Source organism: Micropterus salmoides, unplaced genomic scaffold, assembly GCF_014851395.1.
Source record: "Micropterus salmoides isolate LMB-PRFRI ecotype aquatic unplaced genomic scaffold, ASM1485139v1 Ms_hic_scaffold_6, whole genome shotgun sequence".
NCBI classification, from domain to species: domain Eukaryota; kingdom Metazoa; phylum Chordata; class Actinopteri; order Centrarchiformes; family Centrarchidae; genus Micropterus; species Micropterus salmoides.
In genome coordinates, this window is record NW_024044348.1 from 17,093,855 (window position 1) to 17,117,754 (window position 23,900).

The window sequence follows — 23,900 nt, forward strand, 5'->3', positions numbered from 1 at the left end:
AATCAACTGGTACGTTTCAACAATGAGACAAAAAATAACGGCGCAACACATTCAAGTCTAGTAACGTTAACGTTAATGACTAGTTACGAGTCACAAAAATGTATGGATATAAATACGACATTGTCTTTATTGCTAGTTAACGTTCAGTGCTTTTTAAAATATTAGCATAAATATTTAAATTCAAGCACACAGTACAAAATTACGTTTTTAAAAACCACTTAATATGAAACCAACCCTATCATGCTAACGCCTAAGTTAGCTAATGTTAGCTCTCGCACAACTTCCAACGGTAAGTTAGCGTTTTTTGTCTTTATGTTGAATGTACCGTGTGCGATTACGCCTTACCTTTTGTCAGTAACTTTGTCAGAGGTTATCTCTCATTTCATTACCACGGTAACTTTCTCTGATAAGACACACGTATTTTGGGGTTACAAAAATAAACTCGCTAGCGAAGCTTAAGTGGCCATAGCTAGCACGACAAGCGCCAATATTTTCAAAAACAAGCCCTCTTCCTCTGTCGCAGCAGATTGGATGCGAGTCACTGGTCATTGGGCGGACCATAGTGACGCGGCGGACATGCTGCTGCTGAAGAAGGCGGAGCTACTCTCGTCCACTACGGTAAGCTACAGTTAACTTCCCGAGGTCTAGACACTGTTCTCCGGCATACTTCACCTTGGTTAAAGGCTTTAAAATGTAACTGAATGTACTGTAGCGTTCATTTTCGTATAATCGTTGACAGTTTGTGTAGCTAACTGCGCGCCGTCATCCAACATGGTGGCATAGCCAACAATATCTAACATCGCCCTATCGTCAGGTGTAAAATGCATCGCCAGCAAAGGGATCGCCACTAACGTTAACGTTACTGGTCTAATGCCGTTACAGTTACTATACATGTGATAAAGAGCAACTAACAGTGTGCCAGACGTTGCATAACACCTCAGTAACGGGCATCTCCCAAGATATTGAATATCCACACCCACTCCTACACATTTCCCCACGTTAACTCTGGTGTTTTTATCGAGGTGAGTTACTTAGCTAACCTGCTTCACACCAAAACTGTTTTCCAAAATGGCAACATAACACTTGGTTACACGCGTTTGATTATATGAAATCACCTTGTTAACTGCTACCAACAACACAGTAAGTTAGTGTAAAGTTATGTGACCTGTTACCCACTCCTAGCTTAATGGCTAGCAGCTAAGTAGCATAATAAGAAAAGGGGCGTAGCTAACGTTAGAATCATGGGTCCTCGAATAAAATACCTCCTTACATTAAATAATAATATCGTTTTTATCCTATCCCTGTTATGTCTGTGTGAGACAACGTTACTTTAAGTTGTGACGATCTACTTTTTTGACATTTGAATTTGATGACACGGATTAAAAATAATTACAAAATTATTCACATGTGATTAAAAGTATACAGTATGCTCAAAATATCATTCATTTGCCTGTGCTCTTCCAGTAAAGGTATCCATTGATGTAATTTTTATGGCTGGGCGATATGGCCAAAAATGTTATCATGATAAAAAAATTTCATATAATTTGATATCGATAATTATCACCATAAATGTCAAATCATTATTTCTTTAAAGTTTAAAGGCTGATTATTGCTCCTGAGTGAAAGTTGAAGAAACCAGATTGTTAATTGTGGTTTTTAAACTATTCTTTATCGTCAGAACTTGCCAAACACTTGCCAAACAGTGAATCACTTGACAAATCTGAGGTAGAACATTCCAAACAATTATGATCAAATCTTTTTTCAACAAATATGCATGAGTAAAATCTTTTTTCAGTCCCTTTTCCTCAACAAAATAGAAAAATCAGGTGTTAATTTGTTCATGATTCAAATGAATTAAGTCTAGCATTTAAAATTATGTCGCAATAATTATTGTTTTATTGCCCAGCCCTAGTATCATTAGAACATAATTTACACCACACCAGCACATATGAGTACTTAATATAAGTAATGGCCACGCCCCTTTGTGAGGGATAGAAAATTGAAGATCCAATGCGTGTCTGGGCAATCTGATGTGTCATGCATTACAATTTTGAAAGTGTGTTTAAAGTGCATATGCATTAATTTTGTCTAAAGCAAACAACCTTTGTTTTATAGACATTTCTAATAATTATTTTGCAACCTTGCCTGAACCTTATGCATTTGGGATACTTAAATTAAAAAGTTTCTGTCTTCCACTGTCCCAGTGGATCAGGGAATTGCTTATCCTGACATCTGATTGAATCCACAGGTATATTTAGGCAATGTGTTGTTTGTAAACAACCAACATGTTAATACTAGCCCACTGTTTGAGCTAGGCTAGGCTGAGATTTAGCTGGAGACGACAGTCTGATGCGGCTACTGTATGGCTGTCCTCCAGATGCCTCCCACTCAAGCTAGCTATCCATCAGTAGTAACTATCACCGGCATTATTTATTCATTTACCACACTACCTATCATCAGTAAATATTCATATGTTTTATAAGCCTCAAATCAGATCTGGATTTGTATGCTCATTTGTTTTACAACATGCTATACAACAACTTTGCAGCATTTCCTTGTTTCTCTTGTTATGTGAAAGTGCAATTCTTTTCCCCCAAACGGGTGCCTTGATACTTGCTGCTTGATGACATGATGCCGGTCTGATGTATAGCTTACCTTATCTGAAAGATGTAATATTTTGATTTACATCTAGATACACACATGGTAATGTAATAATATATTATATGAGAAGTTGAAAAGGATTCCTGGAAGGTACAGCAGGTATGGCCCATAATCTGACAGCAATCATACAACATCACTCAATATTTTTATTGCCACCCCTTTTACAATTGTGTTATTCTTTGCTGCCATTGAACATTAGCTTTGCGTTCATCAGTGCCATTCGCACACTTGTTAAATTCCCTCAGCTTCTGCACATATTTCTGTTTTATTATAACCATACACCACTAACTGAGCTCTAATTTTCCAATACATCTTGTTGCCAGGAAACACCTGAATACCTTTTTAACCATGTGGCTGACTTTAGTGCCTGATGCAGGCACTATTGTTTATGTCGAATGCCAAAATGTTCAACTAATCAGCCAAAGGTTGTGGTGGTGCAGTATATGAACCACATATGTGTGCTGTTGGAGGGGTTCAACCTTCAGAGTGATTTCAACTGGCTTAAACTGTTAAAACTCTGATGCCCTCCTTTGGTTGGTTGGTGTCCAGCTTTTTAAGTTAGTTAAAAATTCTGATCCTGTCTGGAAATTTCAAAGCTACTTTCTAAGTCTGCACAATAAGATTTCTGTCTATTTACTCCTATGATGAAGGCAAAATATCTTAGCATAATAGCATAGCAACTACAAAAACTTACAGTAAGTTATTTTCAAATCAGCAATCCCCTGTCAGTTGAAGTCCAGAACTCCATCTTTATCTTTTAACTTTCAAAATACTCACCCATATTCAGCAGTAATTACAAAACCCTGCTCCTCTTAATTGCCTTAAGCACTTTATGTTTCTGCTTATATCAGTGTTAGAGCTGCAACTATTAATGGATTAGTAGTCAACTATTAAATTCATCTGCAACTATTATGACAATTGATTAATCAGTTATAGTATCAATTCCAGCTTCTTAAATGTGAATATTTTCTGGTTTCTTTACTCCTCTATGACAGTAGAGGAGTAAACTATAACTGAATATATTTGTGTTGTGGACAAAACAAGACATTTGAGGACATCATCTTGGGCTTTGGGAAACATTGATCGACATTTTTTTTTGTTCACCATTTTCTGTCATTTTATAGACCAAACAACCAATCTGTCGATTATTCTCTTGGTTATTCGACAATGAAAATAATCGTTAGTTGCAGCTCTAATCACCACAAATCTTTGCTCTTATTTTCTCCGTAGGTTATCAGAAGGATCATGATTTCCTACATGTCTGTGCGCTCCAACCAGGTATTACAGAAAACAAATCTGGCTGTGTGGAGAGCATGGAGGTCATTGAAGTTAAGCGTGCACTGTTCTACAGTTTGTGTATCTTCTGGTCCCGGTCCCCTGGACAGATCTGAAGAACTGTCTCCTGTTTCAGTCGAAAAGCCTCCTCATATGCCTGTCATGTTGAAAGAGGTGCTTCATTACTTAGACATCCAACTAGGTCAGGTACGTTTGCATCTTTGTTATTTGTGCAAGCTTTTTGATGTCCTTAAGAAAGTTAGTGTCTGTCAAAAGTTATTTCAGACCAAGTGAGTGTCGTGTGAACATATTCAAACAAAAGTAATGGTGTAATTTTACATCTTTCCTATTACCATTATTGCAAATAGAAAGTATTCACCCACTGATGTATTTCCACATTAGGTGGCTCCTAGAATATGTTCAGACTGCAGGCAGATCTGATGTGTGACTAAATTGAATATCTAAGACTGACTGCCTTCACTGATATTAGAAAGTGATTAGGTTAAATTTGTATTTTCAGGTGTTGTTATCCGGCCTGCCTTGGTTGCTGTGGTAATGGCATAGGCATGCTAACTCATATTGAGAGGTGTTTCTTATATTCCGTCCTTCGAATGTGTGTCAGAACGTTTGAAACACCTATCAGTGTCATACATCTTGTTTCAACACCACCACTAACTACAGTCTCAAAAACTACTGCAGAGTTGAATCAACACCTCCCTGATCAAAAACAATGTATATTCTAAGTTTCACAAAGACTAGATTTGTTGTTTTGTAACAAGTACGCTTATTGGTTTTTACTGAGATGTTTGTTGCTAAGGTAAAAATTCAGTTCACACATGATGTAACGACTTGTTGCTGTAAAAGCACACATGAATTGGACAGGGTGGCAGTAATTTGGCTTTCACTTAATGTATGTACTACCAGGACAGATGGGTATGAGTCAAAAGCCTTCTGGTGTGGCAGGCAGCATAGGAGGGGAAGCGATGCCCCCCTCCCTATATAATGCATGGTCAAGACAGGTGGGGGCCATGGGTCAACAACTTAGTCAGGAATTGCGCCACTGTAAGGCTGTTGGCAGGACACAGGGTGCTGCGTCGCTCCTGCCTGAACTTTAGCACCTCTAAACTCCTCCGCTGCCCGCCCATTTGCCAACTGTCCCAAGACAGCTTGCCAATCAGATGCTATTAAAAACTGTTTGATAGATTTTTTTGTACAGTACTTGCTGTAGACCTCCCTTGACGTTCTGTATAAATGTTTCATGGTAAAATTCAGAAGTCATGTTTGAAATGCTGCTTCACTGCAGATGTCTGTTGATTTACTTATTTATGTGATGTCACATATGTGATGTTGCAGTTTCACTGGTTCTATAACAAGAGCAACATTGCAACCCTTATTAGGGTGCTATCACTTATGTTCATATAGCTAAATTATAACTCTGTAGAGACAGCCGCATGCTCTGTCAGTCTCCGTCAGACAAACAGAAATCTGAATTCTGACATGACGCTCTGACAGAGCTGCCATTTAAGCAGTCAGATATGTGGTGGTTAAGTGATGGTGTCACTAACAGATCAGTTGCTGTGAGGAGGAAAACCTACTCTTAATATCAGACAAATGTCAGCTGAAATCACTGAGGGCAGTGAGATTAATAATTTGAATGGCTATTGTAAAATAATCACGAAAATGTAATTGCTCTTGTCAGCTGAAGCAGAGTATGTATGAATGGAGTACTTAAGCGATGATGGGTGTCAGAGCAAATACTGCAGTTAAACCAAAGTGTGTAAATGGAGCCTTCAGTGCCCTGCTGCCTCCCACACAGGACAGCTGGCTGTAAATGTGTATGCAGGTAGCTGATTTTCACAGTTTTACAAATGGCCATCATGCTTGTTGGATCTGAATTGATAATATATATTTTCACTGAAAGCATACATTCTTTTCTACTTAACAAAGATGTAGACATCTCACCACTAATTGACTTAAAGGTCCCATGCAATGGCTTTGAGTTTCCTTACTTGGTATGATGTGTTTCTGTATGAAGAAGAAAAGGTTTTGCTTATCCTTAATATCTCAACATCTACTAGATTGATTGGCACAAAAGTTTGTGCAGATATTTTTGGTTCCTCTACTATGCACCCTATGACTTTGGGGATCATCTGATCTTTTTTCTAGAGCCTCGTTGTTCTCATATTTGGGGTGAAATGTCTCAATATTTATTGGATGGTTTGCCATCATAAATTTGGCACAGACACTCATGTCCCCCAAAATGGGAAGAGCTTTTTCCATTTTGATGCAAGTATTCACTAAATATGACATGGTTTTGACAGTTCTTGGGATGGCACAATTTCAATTTATCTGCTGCCGATGAAACATTGTCCGAGCATTAGCAAGCTATTGTATAAGTTATTGTAAAGGCTTTGCTGCTATTTAGTAGCCTGGTTACAGACCCCACAACCACAGACCACATCTCTGAATTGTTCAGCGATTGATATAGTAACAAAGCAGAAATTCAGTGGGATTATCAGGCTAGCCATTTAGCATGTCTAATAGTAATTTAATTATAGCGTCGATATAATATAAAGTTAAATTATGAGAATTTCGATCGTAATTTTTAAAAACATTTTTTTCTTTTCTTTCTTCATGGGTGGGCGGTTAGTCTGTCCTTCTCTCAGTGTGTCTGTCTTTCCAAAACTGTTGTCAAAAGCAAAATAGCCTTAAAAGTACAGGCCAGATATCCATGACATGTGGTGTCTATTTTAATTGTCCCCAAAAGATTTATTTATACATGGACCACAGGTAAACTATATATAACTATGGTGCTCTTTCCCCTATTTTTGTTTATGGTACATTTTAAACTATAATATTTTAGATGTGTCAAGGTAAAGTTTTGATGTAAAGAATGCTTTTATGAAACCTCTACTTCAACTCGGTAATACTCATCGTTAAGTAAAAGAACTGTGCTGAAAAGGAAGGAGCATGAGGAGACCTCCACTGGCGCAGGCTGCTTGTGTAGGGGACCTCCTCTAGAATAGATTAATGAGCCATCAGTTGAGAGTCCAGGGGAAAAACCCTGTGCTGCTGTAGAAGGAGAAACGAGCTGCCTACTCTTACATTTCAGTCTCAAAACACTCCCCCTTGTGGAATCAACGAGGCCATAAGTGTTACTACTTTTTTAGATCAATATCAGAGTCTTTCAACAATCAACTCATTTTTGAGCATGATTATGTGAATAATATGTATTTGTTGGACAGTTGCATATTATACCTTGTACTTTTTGATCTCTGTCAACAAAGTTATATCCTTGGAGATTTCTTATTCCTAACAAGTATTGGCTTGAGGAAATGTTAGTATTGATTTTGAATAAATTACTTAGTTTTATAATTTATAAGACAAGTAAAACAATTATTTCCTTTGGCATATATAATTATGTTGCTGAAATGCGAGCACCACCCAAGGTACCAGGCCAGTCGTCTAGAAGTTTCGACAAACACATTTCATCCTGTTCACAGTCACTATTGCTTTCTGTTTCATTCTTGTTTAGTTATAGTTATTTTAGTGTTAACGTCATCAAATGATTAGTCTGTATAATTTGATTGGGGTCAACTAACATGACTTCTTAAATGCTGATACACTTACCTCTTTAGTAAGCAAATTTAAAACAGCAGGATATGGTAAAAAAACTTGTCAAAGTACAAACTGTTCTTATGACCACCAAAGCTCTGAGCTTTTTAAGTCTGGGGTCACCATGAAAGAAACGGAAGCATTAATGCTAGCTTATGTAAAAGCAGGTGGTCGCCGATGTGGAGCTTGCACACCATAAATAGCATGAACCAGGCTAGACTCATGATGACAATGGAAATCTAGCACAAAAATACAGCACAACAGGCAAACCACAAATCACAGGTGTTGTAGCTTGTTAAGGGCCGGAACCACAGCAGACTTAGTTGAGTGCTGCATTTTTCACATCCCCTGTTATTTGGGTTATTTGGCTGGCTGTAATTCGGACACATGAAGAGACACTATGTTCTATGGATAGATGACCACATAACACTCTGCCAGCTGCTACTTCTCAGTGTATTTTTTTTTTTCTTTTTGCATTTTTAGATGCAAGATAGAACACAGACTAGGAAAAGTAGTATACAGCTGTGTGACTTGAAACAGTAGTTAAGTAGTCTGTTTTATCTGTCATTTAGACATTTTTACTTTAAATGTGGTTTTTGTGGAATTTATAGTTCATGAAGGTTGTCAGGGAGGGAACATTCATCAGTGTTTTTACCAGGTACTGAATGTACCAGCTTGTAAATAGGGGCATACATGAGGTTAATATGATCTTGTCTCTTTTAAATTAGTTTAAAGTCTTACAGCTGAATTTTGGTTGAGCTGAGGTGAAAATTGCTCTCTATATCTACAGTACAGGGTGTACCTTGCACTTTTGTGCAAGACTATTTAGAAACTTAATATACAATCTATAAAACCTCTACTGTAAAACTGACAGGAGTTAAAGGACATTTAAATATGTGTGATATATACTTTCTTTATGATCTTCGTTAGTGCATGAACTGTAGTATTTGAAATGTACTCTATTTCAGATAAATGTTATTTTGTGACTTTATCTGTTTCATGACTTTTTTTTTCTCAGCATCAGCCAGGTGAAGCGCTGTTGTGAATACAAGCAAAGGGGTAATATGATCTTGTCTCTTCAAATTAGTTAAAAGCCTTGCAGTTGGTGTTTGTGTCATGGAACTGAAGTCAAGAAATGGCTTCAGCAGTACATTTGAAATACAGGGGATCTTTTCTTTTTTAAATAACATAAATAAAAGCGCATTATAAAAGGTTCATATATTTCAGTTTATGTAATCCTTTACCTTTATTTTTAATTTCTGTAATGAGTTGTGTATTTGTAGGTACTCAAATGTTATTTTGCTCTTTAAGCTTGTATTAATCATTAATCTGACAACACCTATTGAAGTTGTTTTGTAGTCATCCTTTAAAAAGGTTTAACAGCCCAGACAAACTCATCTGTCATATATAATGCACAGCATAAACACTGTCTGTATTATCTGGAACAAGCAACTTATTTTCTCTGTTCTAAATTTGCCACCACAACCTCTTCTGGGTCTTTCATGTATTTTCTTTTTTTTCTTTACACTCCTTTTTTGGGAGCACTGAGGAGTGAAAGAGGAGGCTGGTAAATAATTGATCCTTGTAATTAAACACTCCAGCCAGGGATGCTGGGGCTGATTGACGGCCAGATATTAGGCCCTTGTCTCGTAAGGTTGCAAGTTTAGTCTGAGGTTATCAGTGGCCAGAAGAGTCTTTCTCCCTCCCTGCCTCATTACTTTCATGAGTAGAACATTTCATAGTGGAGTGGTGGGTGGGGGTGTGGTGTGAAGACAGTCTGGGACTTCATTAGCCAAATGGGGTGCCTCAGTCTACAGAGCGCCAAATTGTTCAGCCTTGCTGAGCAGACAACCTGTTCGTGGGTGCTTCACCTTCCTGTAGAGTTGTTTTAGTCCTTCCATCTTACACATTCTTCAGCTGCAGGTTCACTTTAACAACAACAACTTAAACAAATAAAGCAAGCCTTCCTGCACCTACCTGAGCAGATGGTATCTATTATAGCCTAGCTCAAGTAAACCTCCCTCCCACCCTCCAAATTGTATTTGCTCACCTTTCCAGTTTTGCTACATTGCTTACAAAGCTGTAACTCTTACAGCTTATGGTACAGTATATTGTCCAATAAAGCTTAAATGTCCCCCTAAAAGTAAATACTTTCCCAAATGTTGGACTTTATTAATGTTAGATTGAATTTGCCATAACAACATTGACTCTGTGTGTGTGTGTGTGTGTGTGTGTGTGTGTGTGTGTGTGTGTGTGTGTGTGTGTGTGTGTGTGTGTGTGTGTGTGTGTGTGTGTGTGTGTGTGTGTTTTGTATGAGAGAGACAGACAAAGAGAGAGACGAAGAGAGAAAGAGAGATGCATGCACATAACATCAAATAAGGGGTAAACTGGAGAGGAGTGCTGCTACAACATCAATTACTGAGAGTTGTATTTGCATATAGCTTTAATAACAATTATTTAAACCGCATAACTCTAAACTCACATGTATCCAATATTTTGCTAAATTAAGTCAAAAAGACACTGAAAACCCCTCCTCAATGCTGAATTGATACTATTACAGCAGGTTTTATTGCAATATTTACATTTTTTCCTGGTGTGTGAGAGTGGGTATGCTAATCAGATACATGCCCTGTGGACAGCTGGATTAAGATGACTCATTCCTGCAACACATCTTCAAATGGTGTTTGTGTGAGGTCCAACTGCATTATCTCAGTAGTCTTTCTTTTAAATATGTTCTGGATAATTAGATGACAAAACATTTAGCATTTAATCTAGTTACTATTTAGATTTAGTTTACTTCTTATTTTTCTGATTTATTCTGTTTTCTTTATCAAATGGTTCCACTTCCTGTCATACTATTACACTATAAAAATGTCCTGATGGCAAAAAGAATACCTTTATTTACAAGTTAGACGTTCCGAAAGGGGGATTTATCATGCATGTTTAGATATTGTGTTTTTTGTTTTTAACTTGAATTTCACACTCTAGCACTAACTGATTTTGTAGTGCATTCTTATACCTTGCTACATGAATGGTTTGTCCATCATGAAATTGTGCGAAACAGCGATCTCATTTTGTTGTAAAGCCTAGCCAAACTTACGAGCTCTACTACCATACTGCCATATTGAAACACTAGAGATGAGTAGTGATGTGCGTGTAAGCAGGGATGTTGATGAAAACGTCCTGGTCCGCAAACACCAGCCAGCACACCCTTGCTGTTTGTGTAATGTCATCAAAGGTGGGGCCCATTTCACAAAAGCAATTTATGAGCACTGCTTACACACAGATCGTAAATGGTGGCAGCGTCACGTTTCAGAAATGATTGTTGCTCTCAAATTGCAAATACATTTGTGAGTCTAACAGGGCTTGCTCATGAGCTGCAAGTATGGCGTTTGTTTTTGTAATTGAAACAGGTCAAAATTAGCGAGAGGAAATGATCTCATGTTGTAAATTGCAGCTCGCCTGTTGCACATGTGGTAAAATGGGCCCTTGGCTCAACTTCTGGCACAACATGATGCAATGTCATCCGGCAAGGTTGGCCAGTCGAATGTATGCAAGTTACATGCAAACGGGGTAATTCCACTCTTAGCCTTATTGTTGAGAGGGAGGACAAAATCTTTGTTGTCGACTTTCCAGTTGTAAAATCTCTCCAAATAGTGTTATAAACCTGGCCCTTGTGAAGGTAATTTAAAACAGGTGTGATGTATACTCTCTTACTTATCTTCCTCAGCATGTGTTCCTGCATCTAAATGATCTTTATTAAACTGCTGTTGTACCTTTTCACTGATGAAAGTCAGTTGCAGTGACCTAATCTATGTAGCCAACATTATCTATATTTCCAGCAGTAATCAGATAAAGTGCTGTTGTTTTCAGCTGGAGTGCTCCCACTTCTTGCCTGCTCTGTTTCCTGACTAGTTTGGCAGGGAAGAGCATGTCCGCTCGACACTACATGACACTAGTTAAACCTACTACCTAAACCAGTAACTGTAGTTTCCGCGCTTCCTTCTCACTGTTACACACCACGTCTACCTCCACCGTTTAACCAGAATTTCCCTGCTCTGGCTCGCTGATTTTATAGAAACAATACTGCAGACTCCTTGCTTAATTTTAATCTTAAATACCTGCTTGGTTCTTCTTAAGCACAACGATGGGAGCAATCTTTTCCCATCTCAAGCATTTGAGGGAAAGCCCTTCTGAGGACCATTGCATCAATTCTCACGTCCCATGAGGTTTGCGTCATCCTCTTGTCTGTACAGCACTCTTAAAAGTAATGCTTCAGAGCCCAGATGTTACACCATCACCTCCTACTGATGAGTACCTGAAGCAAATATATGCACACTGACAGCAGTGCTAGATGTAGTAAATTTCATCCTCACTGTATCCGCAGTGTCCTGCTGAGAGGCAGCCCTCATACACTTGCTTACGTACCCTCTAGGCAGCCTAAGGCTCCAGAGACTGACCACTTGCCCATTTGTCCGAGTGTCAGCTCAAAGTCTGACCCTTGGTCATTTCCGCCTTTACAAACGACAGTTCTGGCCCGCATAATATGAGGAAAATCTGCAATGTGCGGTAACATTGTGTGCATGTTAGCTACACAGTTCCTATGTAAGGCAGGTTGTCTTTAACTTCAGAACAGGGTTAGAATTTTAAATATTTTAAATATTACTAAATGTTGTTTCTAGAGCAGCAACAGTAAATTTTACAACAGCAAAGTCACTATATAAACTCCATAATATCTCACTGGAAACCAATATAAAATGTCAATAAAAAAGTAATTCCTGATATCAAAATACTTAGTGAAGTTTAGAAAGAATGAAAAAAGCCATTTTGCTTATTGTGTGTTTTCATACCACGATGATGATGAAAATACAATTTAGTAATGGACACTATGACTGTGAGACAATGGAAATTTGTGAGAAGTTAATACCATGATAGCCTGGTTGCAGATCTCCCGATTTGCTGCCCACAACTGTGATTCGTACAAGCTTTCCACGGGACAACTGTTAACTGCTTCTAGCATCCACACCTTGTCGTGTTGACTGAAAGCTAAGTTGGTGGGATATATACGTCACTCTACTTATTGGTTCGAGCAAAATAATCCTCCCTTCCAAACAGAAAACTGCTGAGATGAACATGATGTCAGAGTTAATAACTAAACTGAAACAATATGGCAATTCTACCTAATTGGCTAACACTATGAATATGGTCACCCTCTGACACTGAGGCAATCAATAAGCAAAATACAAAAGATTATAATATATATGCCTACAGTATGTCTATTCTGTTTTGTAGCTTTAACTACACTGAAAATATGATGCACTCTGGCCTTTATAGTACCGCCACCTTTTTTTTAAACTGGTATAAAACATTGGTGGACTGATGATAATACGTCATGGAAAGGCCCATGGCAACTTTATCAGTAGGTAGCGTTGCACTACGAAGCTTCCCTCTGAGCTTACCCCCCTCCCCCAAGCCATATCCACTGCCCCCACCCCATTCCCTAGATCCTTTCATTTCACATTGTATTGTCAACCTAGTCTTCTACTACTACTGGAAGCATCTTCTTAAATGCCTCTAGATGTCTTTTCCCTATTACCATGTCTTCCACCATGAAGCCTTCATTTAGCTCGACTCCTCTTTGCACTCCCTAATGGACTTGGCCCTGTTCTTCTTTTGTCTTCCTTTAGTACCATGAAATTCACCTTCAGGAGAGAAACCATTTTTCCTGATGCTTCTTTACATTTTGTGAATATAGTTAGATGATTCCACCCCCTCTTTTCAGTGTATCTTCTGTTTTCTCTTGGGCTTTATATAGTTTGCATTGTTTCCATGGCACACTGTATTTGGCAGTAGTGTCACACTTAAGAGAAATCTTTCAGAGCAGTGAAGAAGAGCAATGAAGCACGTAATCATTTTGAATAGATTCACTGCATCATTGTTGACCTTATTTCTTGTTTCCTGTTAAAACAAAGAAATAGCCTTTTGGCATTTCTGTTACAGTTTGTGGCGTTTCCTATCCACAGGAAGTTAGTAGTCTATATTTTGTATTTTAACAACTATGCATTTGTGAGCATGTCAAAATAACAGCATATGTGGTTAGAGAACCAGATTGAAAAGAAGTTTCCATTTTCACAAGAGACAGTCCGATTCAGAAAAAAGACAGTAATAGTACTTCAGACTGCTTAAAATAGCCAATGTTTACATTCAGTGCCAATGCTAGAGGTAGTGTGCAGGGCAGCAAAATGTCATAGGGAGGAGTGGCAGTATGTAGTAGGGATGTGCATCTCTATTACTGAGGCCAATCCGATATGCATCTCAATGCACTGCCAACCATCCGATACATTAAAGATGCATATAAAGGAACTACCAGTGTGGTACAATAGGATTAACACTTATTGCGATTTGACATGATTTATTCCACACAATATAATTCAGTGCGATACGATGCGATGCAGAAGAATAAGCATAACCTATGCAATATGGTACAGAGAGTTTGATTTTAGTTTATTGTGTTAGGGCTGGGCAATAAAACGATGATTATCGCAATATAATTTTCTTCAATGTCAATATAACAAAAGTTAAATAAATGTTTGAATCACGAAGAATTAATTAGAAATTTATTTTTCCTTTATCTATATTTATTTTGTTGTGGACAGGGGACTGAAAAAAGATTTTGCTTAATTTTACTCATGCATATTTGTTGAAAAAAGATTTTATCATAATTGTTTTGAATGTTCTACCTCAGTTTTGTGAAATGATCCACTGTTTGGCAAGTGTTTGTCATGTTCTGTACATAAAGAATAGTTTAAAACCACAATTAACCATCTGGGTTCCTCAGCTTTCATTCAGAAGCAAAAATCAGCCTTTAAACTTCTAAGAAATAATGATTTGACATTTATTGTGACAATTATTGCTATAATGGTATAAATCATAAATGAACTATATCATAAATTACTTCACATATTTTTTCTCTTGTACTGCAACTATGTAAGCATCTCATTTATCGTCTCAGTTTCTTTTTAACCTCTAAAAATGTATCTGACAAAAGATTAAATAAGACCTGGATCTGGACCTTGCTTAAACCAGTCCTTCTTTCCTGCTCTCTGTCTCCAGCTACACTTTTATAATCCCTCACACAACAGTTAAACAATTTTAGGAAATTGCAATACTTTGCTCACAAGTCGCTAGTCCCAGCGGTACCGCTATCTAGAGCTGAATCCGAGGGGGTGGGGGAGGCAGACATCTCCACGCTCACGCCATGTCGCCACTTCAGGTGAGTTAGCTTTTAGATTAGTTGTGCTGCTTGTATACGTTATAGTGGCACGGCATCTTTAGTGAATTGCATGTGTCTTGTGTGTCTCTCTTGAACGTTTGATTTAGCTCTTCCTCCTCCATCTAATCTAATGTGACACACCTCAGCCTCCTTAGTAGCCAACAGGCCACTGGCAGCAGTTGAGATGAGGGAAACTCTTAAGGAGGAATTAATCTAAATGTAATGTAAACAATTTGATACCAACTAATAGGTCACATTTCTAAATAATAAATGCATAGGGACTCGACTGTCGACGTTCCTTCGACAGACCAGGGTTTGCATATTCTCCTACTCCCTTACTGTTTGTTTCTTTTAACTGTGAAGGTGACCTTTCCCTAACTTTGCTCTAGTAGTTGTAGATGTCTAAACCTAACCATAGCTTTCCCATTACTTATTTAGCATGACCATGATCTTAGGGAGTTTTTCTTCCCTAAATGTAGCCATGCCTTTACCATCAGGGCAGCAGACCAAAAATGCTCATATTTCTCATTTTTGGAAGACTTCTAAACACATTTAATATAATGCATCATGTATCTCATCATGTCATGTCTATGGACACTCGTAGCTCACACCAATTTTTTCATAAAGACAGAGGAAGAAGTCAAGGTACAATAGCCGGTATGTGCCCAGTGAATGTTATATACTCTACTTTTTGGAAATTGCAGACATAGCTCAACGCTAGGAAATGGAACAGTGTCATATGCCAATAATGAACATTAGGAATCTACTGGTGTCTGTGATTTTACCAACATAAAGTGTAATGCATTTATGGTTTCTGGGAATGTAATGTTCTTCTTAAAGATCCCCTCCTAAGATGTTTTAAGACATAACAATACTTTGTTTTTAATAATAATTTATTTCTGATATGATTTTTCCACATAAATGTTAAATCACTTAGGTTAAAAGTCTTAGTCATTTTAGATTTCATCTAGCCTTTCTTACGGATAAATCCAGAATCTATGAATATGCAAATATATCCACAATATTTAACTGGGCACATGACATCTCCTACTTCACCTTTCTTTGTGTATGTGCACTGGATTCATGTTTCCACATCACACGTGTGTAAGTTGCATATTGGACCACGATTGGCTTCTAAACTAGACAAACACCGTCTTTCCTCTTTCAGCAGATGAATGTGAAAACAGCCTTCTAGTGTCAAACTCTGCACACACATCATTCTGCACAGTGAAGGTCAAACATCTAAGTGAACAATTATCATAGCACAATTGTGAATGGAGGAGGACTTTAACATTGCAGCAGTAAGGTTGCCAAAGCTTCTCCTTAGCTTATAACTAACAGAATAAAATAAAAAATGCACAAATATAGTCCTCTTGAATATTTATTCACCATTTATTTGACTAATCTAATCATAGTAATGAGGAGAATTTCACACACCGCAACCCACTTGCCTCCTATTTTCAACCCCAAAACCAACTTGCTAGACCGTGGGAAACATTAATTTGATTATTATGAATTGCTGTCTCCCACCGCTACACAGCAGAGAAGTGCGGCTGATGTAAGGATGTATAACCTGGAAGTTCTCATTTTATATAATTTTTAGGTGTTAAATCCTTATAGTTAAAGCCAGACAGGCTGGTATTTGTATAACTACATTATAGCAGACTCAGCACCCTCCTGATGTAAGACATTGTTATAATCAAACACATACATTTATGTGTAGGATATCTTGTACCGACTGGAAAGTATTTTTTTTTTAACAGTCCCCAGACCTTTTGTTGTAATGCACATGAATTTGCTTGTATAGGTCTGCATTCAGTGTTATGCAAAAACAAATTTTTCTTGCAGAGAAAATGTAGCTCAGTAAATCTCCAACCTGCAGGACAAAAACAGACAGTTTGGCTTAGGGGGGGTGGGGGGTGGAGAGTGATGACTCATGCACAGAGTAGAGGTCCCTCCCTTTCCATTTCTTTCAGTGTCCAATCAGTTCCTTCCCAGCTGTCATTCATTGCCTCCAAATCAGATCACAGTGCTTTACTATCCCCTGTAAATGACTTTATTCGCAAAGGTTTAGAATAAATAAGGTGAATAAAAAATGCCATTCACATCCTTTTGACACGGAGATTGTTACTTGATTAATGTGCTTACCTAACAGTGCAGGTGATGATCCTCTGCATCTAGGATGTTTTGGTCATGCAGTGGCCCCATATTCAGCTGAAACACACATTACCAAAATCTCATGCTCCAGAATAGGTCTTAAAGTTGCAACTTTATGTACATTGAGCTAGTTTTAACTTTTACAGATCAAAACAGTTCTCAGACAAGCTTGATTAATTAATTTCTACCATGTAATTACTTTCAAATTACCTTCTTTTTTTTTTTCAGAATGCAAGCAGCATATAAAACGTAGAAAGACTAGTCATTGCCTTGGGTTGCCCACATACAGTAAATATTGAGATATTGGCTCATAGTTTCAGTGAAAATGCAAGTGCCTGCTATCCTGTTTCTCCAGGGATCTCAGCACCACCATGGTGTAAGAGCCAGTCTCAGGACTCCTTGAAGTAGGCGGATGCTTGACATGGGCTTTTTGAGCTTTATGTAGAGGACAGGGACTGGGGTTTTCCTCTTTGTCAGATTTTTATTGAAAATTTAACAAATGTAACCATAGAGTAAAGTAAAGGCAGAGCTGCCAGAAATTATCTGAATGTGGTGGTGAGAAATAAAAGAGTACACGAGGGAGAGGAAGGACAGAAAAGTAAAAACATGTGAGGGGCTTGAGGATGGTATGGTGTTTGACTTGAGTAGAGGTGAGTAGAGTGAAGGGAGATGAAGAAGCTTCATAATATATCAGCAGCTTTACACAAAGCTGTAAAACTACTCCCTTTACAACCATTAATCCATAAACTTTAGGTTCCAAAAAGGTGACATCAAAAAAAGAAATAATCCACTTTAATTGGTGTAGCTGTTCATTCTTTTCAGCTAACATTAGGTTGTCTACTGCAGTGTGTTAAAGAATTATTGTGAGCCAGGTTCAGGTGTGACAACGTTTCGGAGACTGATGAAGACTTAACGTGGCATGGTTCATTGATCCCAGCCAAGGAGATGCAGTGCCAGTATACAAAATGTGAACACATCAAGTGCCAACACCAAATCTGAAGGTTAACATCATTCTTTCGGGTCCCTTTTGTGTTTCTCTCTTTCCCCTAGTTCCTGTATGTTTCCCTCTTAGGTCATCTTTAACTGGCCTTAACCTAGAACAAGTCTATCTGATGTTGAGACTCCAATGCTGCATCATATGGGAATCTATTACTATCCATGAGTTGTACTCTAATCTGTGGAGCCAGTAAGTTCTTGTAAACATTCTTGTAAGACTCAACCTTGTAAGATTCGTATAGAACACTGATATCTGCTATCCTGACGCCTGAGCTACTGTTTCTACCTTATCAGTTATTAACTGTTGTCTCCCTAACAAGAACAGTTACAAGTGAGAAATAACTAGAGCCGGAAAGTCAGTAGGGTCGGCTAATGACTCCAAGCTAGACCTGTCTTATCTTTCCCTGTTACATCAATTAAGATCCCTAAGAATATTCTTTTACACAGTGCGCATTTGGTGTTTCTGGATACAGTGCTGAGCATTGAAAGATAATTCCATGGTTGTTGTCACTAGCTCTGATGTAAATTCATACACTTTTGATGCAAGATAAAACTGAGCAACACTTCATGTAAAGGAAGGTGCTAAGGAGAGGTCCGTCTTTTTAATAGCACTGGTAACATCTAGGAAGAACTCCAGGGGCTTGGATAACGTGGCACAGTATATCTTCATGTCCTCCTCCACGCTACAGGGTTATATTGCCACTCAAACTACATAATCCAGGGCTAGCAAGTGAGTTAAAGCAACAGATTTAAATGCAATCATTGCAGCAAGACAAATAACCACCCAAACATCCATTAAATTACAAGTCATTGAGGATTCTAGCTTGGCATCCTACTTCAACGACTGTGACCCTAAATGGTGATAAAGTGATATGTAATCAGGGCTCTAAACTCTTGACTGATTGCACTGCTATGCCACCAACATTTTAGCTGCTAATACCAGGAGGTAATTTGGATGCAACAATATTGCTTCTACACACTGATTCCAAACCACAAATTGTATTTAAATGAACAAAGCGTCAGTCTCAGTTGGATCTTTGTCAGATCAAAATGTTCAAAAATTTTAATTGTTATGTCACCCATAAATAATCAATCGGATGACAAGCTCTGTGAAGACAAATGTGGTTAACCATCAAACCTTCTCAAAGTAACAGTATTTTTCCAGTTGGCATGCACCTACATGTACACTCATTCTGTTGTCTACCAATGTTTCTTCTCACATAGAAATATATACAGTGGTCAAAAAGGCACAAAATTATTAGCAGCAGTCTTAGCAGATTTTTAAAAATGATTTGTGTAGTTGTGTATTTAGGGGGATTTGGCGACAATCCGGGGCCAAATGTATTTCCTCTAGTGGTGTCCAGCCACAGTTTGATGTTCATGAGTTAAGTTTTGTTGAAATGTGTCTCTGAGATTTCTGCTGCCACCCCGTACAGTGAAGGTGTGTGGTATGTTTGTTATGGTGCCATTTCCAACAGGACCTCACCTTTCAGCAGTGCCAAGTAATACATTCACTCAGGCAAAAATTCTTTTTGTCACCAATTTACCTAACCTAAGGGGCAATGTTGAGTATCCTCTGACAGCTCTCACGTCCCTGGCTTTCCCAGGATCAGCACCTTGGACAGCGGTCATGGCATACTTATGTACAAAATGTTAAAAATGATCCACCTGAGCTGAAAACAGGAGGATCTACTGATTGTCTTGAACCTCTACCACAGCTGTTATAATATTATTTTAGATTAGTTAAGTTTCCGGTTCACCATAGTCTGGTTGTCATCCAGGAGCCTCCAGGCAGTTAAAGTCACACTAACCAGAGCCCCTGTCTTGCCTCTGTAGGAAAAATAAAAGCACAAGACAAAAAGGTTATTCGGTATATCTTTAAAAAACATATATACATAGTTCTAACTGTTTCAGATTGGCTCCTTTAAAATTGGTTGTGTGCAGGTCTCAATGATATCTCACAGCTAGCTTTCTCCCTTGGTAAGCTAGCTTCACACCATTAAAGGTTCAGTGTGTAAGATTTAGTGGCATCTAGTGGTGTGTTTGTGAATTGCAATCATCTGCCCAGTCTACCACTGCCCCCTACACTTTCAAAGAGCGCAGGACAGCTACGGCGTGTGACAGAGCACAAAAGGTGTCTCTTCTTAGACAACAGAGAGTAGTCAGTCAAGAAATTAGGTTTCTTTAGGTATATTTATTAGGAAATTACATTTACGTAATAATTTAGTAAAACTATATGTTAGTGTGACTTGGCCACTGACTGATAACATGGAAAATGTAAGCCAAGAGTGTGAAACACTGTCACTGTTTCTGCACCACAGTCTATTATAAACCACATCATAGATAAAGTTTATACAAACATTGACAAGGGAAACACATTAATTCTCTCTGTGTTGCAATAATATCTGGCCCACAGCCAGATAACCGTGCTTTGATAGCGGCAAAAAATATAAATAAATAAATACTTTGATAGTGTGCTGAAATAGATCTCAGTCATGTCTGCAACAGTTACTCACATAGTCACTTCCTCTTTAATGGTTTTGCCTACAAAATAAAAGGGCAAGAAGCTTGTTTACTGTAATGCTGTAGTTGGAGTGGAACTGAGCTTTTACTTTCAAAAATTCTGAACGACATTAAAAGTCTGTTGCCTGCTTGACACACCTATGAATGAGCTGTCAGAAAACACAATTCCCCTAAATGTTCTCTGCCTGGAGATACAGAGAAATGATAAAGTGTCCATAGGTTGATGAATGCAGATCAAACACCGAAAGCTGCAGTGGCAGCTGTAATGTAAGAAATAATCATTGCAGAATCAATTTGTTGAAGAAAGAGAAAAAAATGTTCCCCAAGGTGGGCTTGAACTCACAACACCCAGGGAATAAGACCTGCGCTTTACCAACTGAACTAACCAAATACTACGATGATAGAAGTCAATATTGTGTCTTATATTCTTACCCACCATCTAGTGGTTGAAAATATTGCTGTAATGCTAAACGTCTTTGCCGACCCCTGCTGTATATTCTTACTACTTCTACCATACGTATTCAACATAGTGATGAGTGTCCACACTGCCTGAATTCTACCAGAAGTAGAAAAAGATGAACGTTGGAACGAAATGCGCTCTGTAGCTCTGTGTGTTTCAGCTACTGTATGATAACGCAATGTGGCGACGTCCATGGAAGGGGGGGACCTGCGTTTATGTAGATATAAATGTATCATTCTAAGGTAGGGCTGGACAATAAAACAATAACAATAATTATCGCAATATAATTTTTTTCAATAACAATTTAACAAATGTTCAATAAATATTCAATAAATGTTTGATTTTATTCACTTGAATCATACACGAATTAGGACTTAATTTTGCTTGATGCTTATTTTGTTGAGGAAAAAGGACTGAAAAAAAGCTTTTACTTAATTTTACTCCTGCATATGTGTTGAAAAAGATTTATTTAAATTATTTTATCATAATTTTTTTGAATGTTCTACTTCAGATTTGTGAAGTGAGCCACTGTTTGGCATCAAGTGTTGACCATAAAGACGAGTTTAAACCACAATTAACCATCAGGTTTCTTCAACTTTCCCTCAGTAGCAAAAATCAGCCTTTAAACTCAAAAGAAATAAAGATTTAATAAAGAAACATAGTTATGGATCTTATATTGCATTTCTGACAATAAATCCTCAGAAATATTACACACTGGAGCTTTAAAAAATATATTTTCAAAATGTTTTTACATTTGCAAGATGTTTGGTCAAGTATCCGCTGCTGCTATTATGTCAAATCAAATTCAATTTATGGCAGTGTGATCTCCCAGTTATTGTTCCTCATCGCAGTGACCAGCAAGTCAGCAGCATTATCATGAAGTGCATTCATACATCATATACCTTTTGCAGTTAATAGAGAGAGGGTGTGTTTGTGTTTGCTTAAATCAAGCCGTGGGGCAGCCCATGAATTTACATTTCAGTGTGTGTCTTGCTGATGTATCCTCACTACTGTGGTCTTTCTTTCATGGATTTTTTTCACATGAGAACTTTTCATTTTTCTGTAAGCTCATTATAATGAATGGGCATTTTCTATTCTATCTATCTATAATAATGGCAAACTGAGGATTAGCTTGCATAGCTATAGGTTTGCTTTTACTTGTCTGAACAACTGCTACTTAAGCTGATTTCTAAACTTTAAAATAAAAAGGTTTGCCTCTTACTGTCCTAGAGACACTGTCCTGTGAAATGCTGCGTCCTCTTACATAGGGGTTCACTCTCCTCTGCTTTATCCTGTGGTAAGTGGCCATTGTCTGAGCAAGATAATATTTAGAAGTGTTGTAATGTAGAAAATAACAGACTCAGTGGAGGAGAAGTCTCCATTCTTTACCTCTACCTAAATATGTTTGTACATCAGAACTTTGTTGTGTATTATGGTTTACGTTGTGTAATGTCCTGTATGACCTCTATGTGTGTACCTTTTTACTGTGTGTCTGTGCAGGACTTTTTCTTATAACCAATTAGGAACTGTAATACTTTTTAAATGACTGTTGACAGAGTTACTTTGTGCAGATTATGTAAACAACATTTTACTTGGGCAAATGATGCACACTATTGATTTACTTCTTTCTCCAGAAATACAGTAATAAGCTGCTTTATGTCCATGGCTATATGAACCTTTATGAATCTTTCCTGAGCTTAAAACAAGGTGACATCAGAAGGAACATAAAGACACTTAACCTTGCAGATGCGTGTCATAACAGCCGTGATTGTGCCTGAAATTTACTATATATGGTGTTGGGAGAAACTGTGACAAACAGGCTAGCCAGCTTCCTGAAATAGTTTAGATAGTTTTCCAGTATGTACTCTGCCTTGAACTACACGGAGAGCACACACATGTGTAGAACCGTAGCCTATGACCTGTTTCAGCCAATCCAAAAAAGGGATGTCTCTAGAAATAAGATAAGATGCTGGCTTAATAGTAGACCCATTAATGTCTAGTCAGTATTTGCGACTTTGTCAACAATGTTCCCAAGAAAGCTAGTGAAGAAAGTCCAACATTTAGCAGCTGGAGATATTTTTCTCAGATGTTATGTACATCAAAACTTTAAAATTGAGTTAAAATAGTGATCCTTACTTTCAGTGTCCATGACTGACATTGAAAGCTGCACAGTCCCATTTGTTTTGCCATACACACCATGTGTCTCTGTGTATGTGCACTATATGATGCATATTTACTACCGGTCTCTGTTGGTCTATGGCTCTTCAGCCACTCTCTTTCCCAGTCACATCTATCTCAGGATGCTTGACTTGTAGTTGCAGCTTGCTGTTGCTGCTTTTACATAATCATGTCAGCAGGGTTTTGTGACTGGATCAAGATCGGTGCTGACTATCAAAAATTAAATGTTGAAAACTCATAATTGAATAATCATGCTTTTGAATGTGGGTTTTAATTCTAAGGGGAATGGGTTTTTTTATTGGCAGGACAAAACAAGCAATTAAAGACATCCCTTTGGGTCTGGTATGTTCTTGGGAGCCTGAATCGTTGAATGAATCATTAGTTAAATGTGAGCTTCTCAGAAATGCGCGTGAACATGTCAGTATGCCTTTATTAGATTTTGTTTGATCCCAGGCAGTGTTAACCTTTGTCAGCCTTGTTATACCTGTGTGTACATGTTGGCTGATGTGGGAACATTTCCAGCAGAACAAACATTGTGACCCACTCAACTTGGTAAAAAAAAAACATGAACTGAAACAGAGCAGTGACTGACACTGATGAACAACATACTTAAAAAATATCAATGATTTTTCATATTTCATTAAAAATACAATAGGCATGAATGGTATGCATTTGGGCACAGGCCAATGGGAGCAGCTAACTGACTTTAGGAACAGCATAGTCCAATCTGAAAATGGGGCTCGAAAATAAAAACACAACAAA

At 38.0% G+C, this 23,900-nt stretch overlaps 2 protein-coding genes across 3 annotated transcripts in view; one reads left to right on the top strand and one right to left on the bottom strand.

Moving 5' to 3' along the window:
- Window positions 1–484, bottom strand: part of kif18a (kinesin family member 18A) — a 37,005-nt gene extending 36,521 nt beyond the window's left edge. The window contains exon 1 of the mRNA XM_038700873.1: window positions 346–484. The gene's annotated coding sequence lies outside the window, so the exon portion shown is untranslated. The remainder of the gene's footprint in view (window positions 1–345) is intronic.
- Window positions 485–527: 43 nt separating this feature from the next.
- Window positions 528–23,900, top strand: part of mettl15 (methyltransferase like 15) — a 56,660-nt gene continuing 33,287 nt past the window's right edge. Inside the window, exons 1-2 of one of the 2 annotated variants that reach the window (XM_038700874.1) lie at window positions 528–618; window positions 3,892–4,143. In XM_038700874.1, the coding sequence (XP_038556802.1) occupies window positions 532–618; window positions 3,892–4,143 (339 nt within the window). In that variant the 5' untranslated portion in view covers window positions 528–531. Of the gene's footprint in view, window positions 619–764; window positions 1,023–3,891; window positions 4,144–23,900 lie in introns of those variants that run through there. The other variant, XM_038700875.1, reaches the window with a different exon arrangement.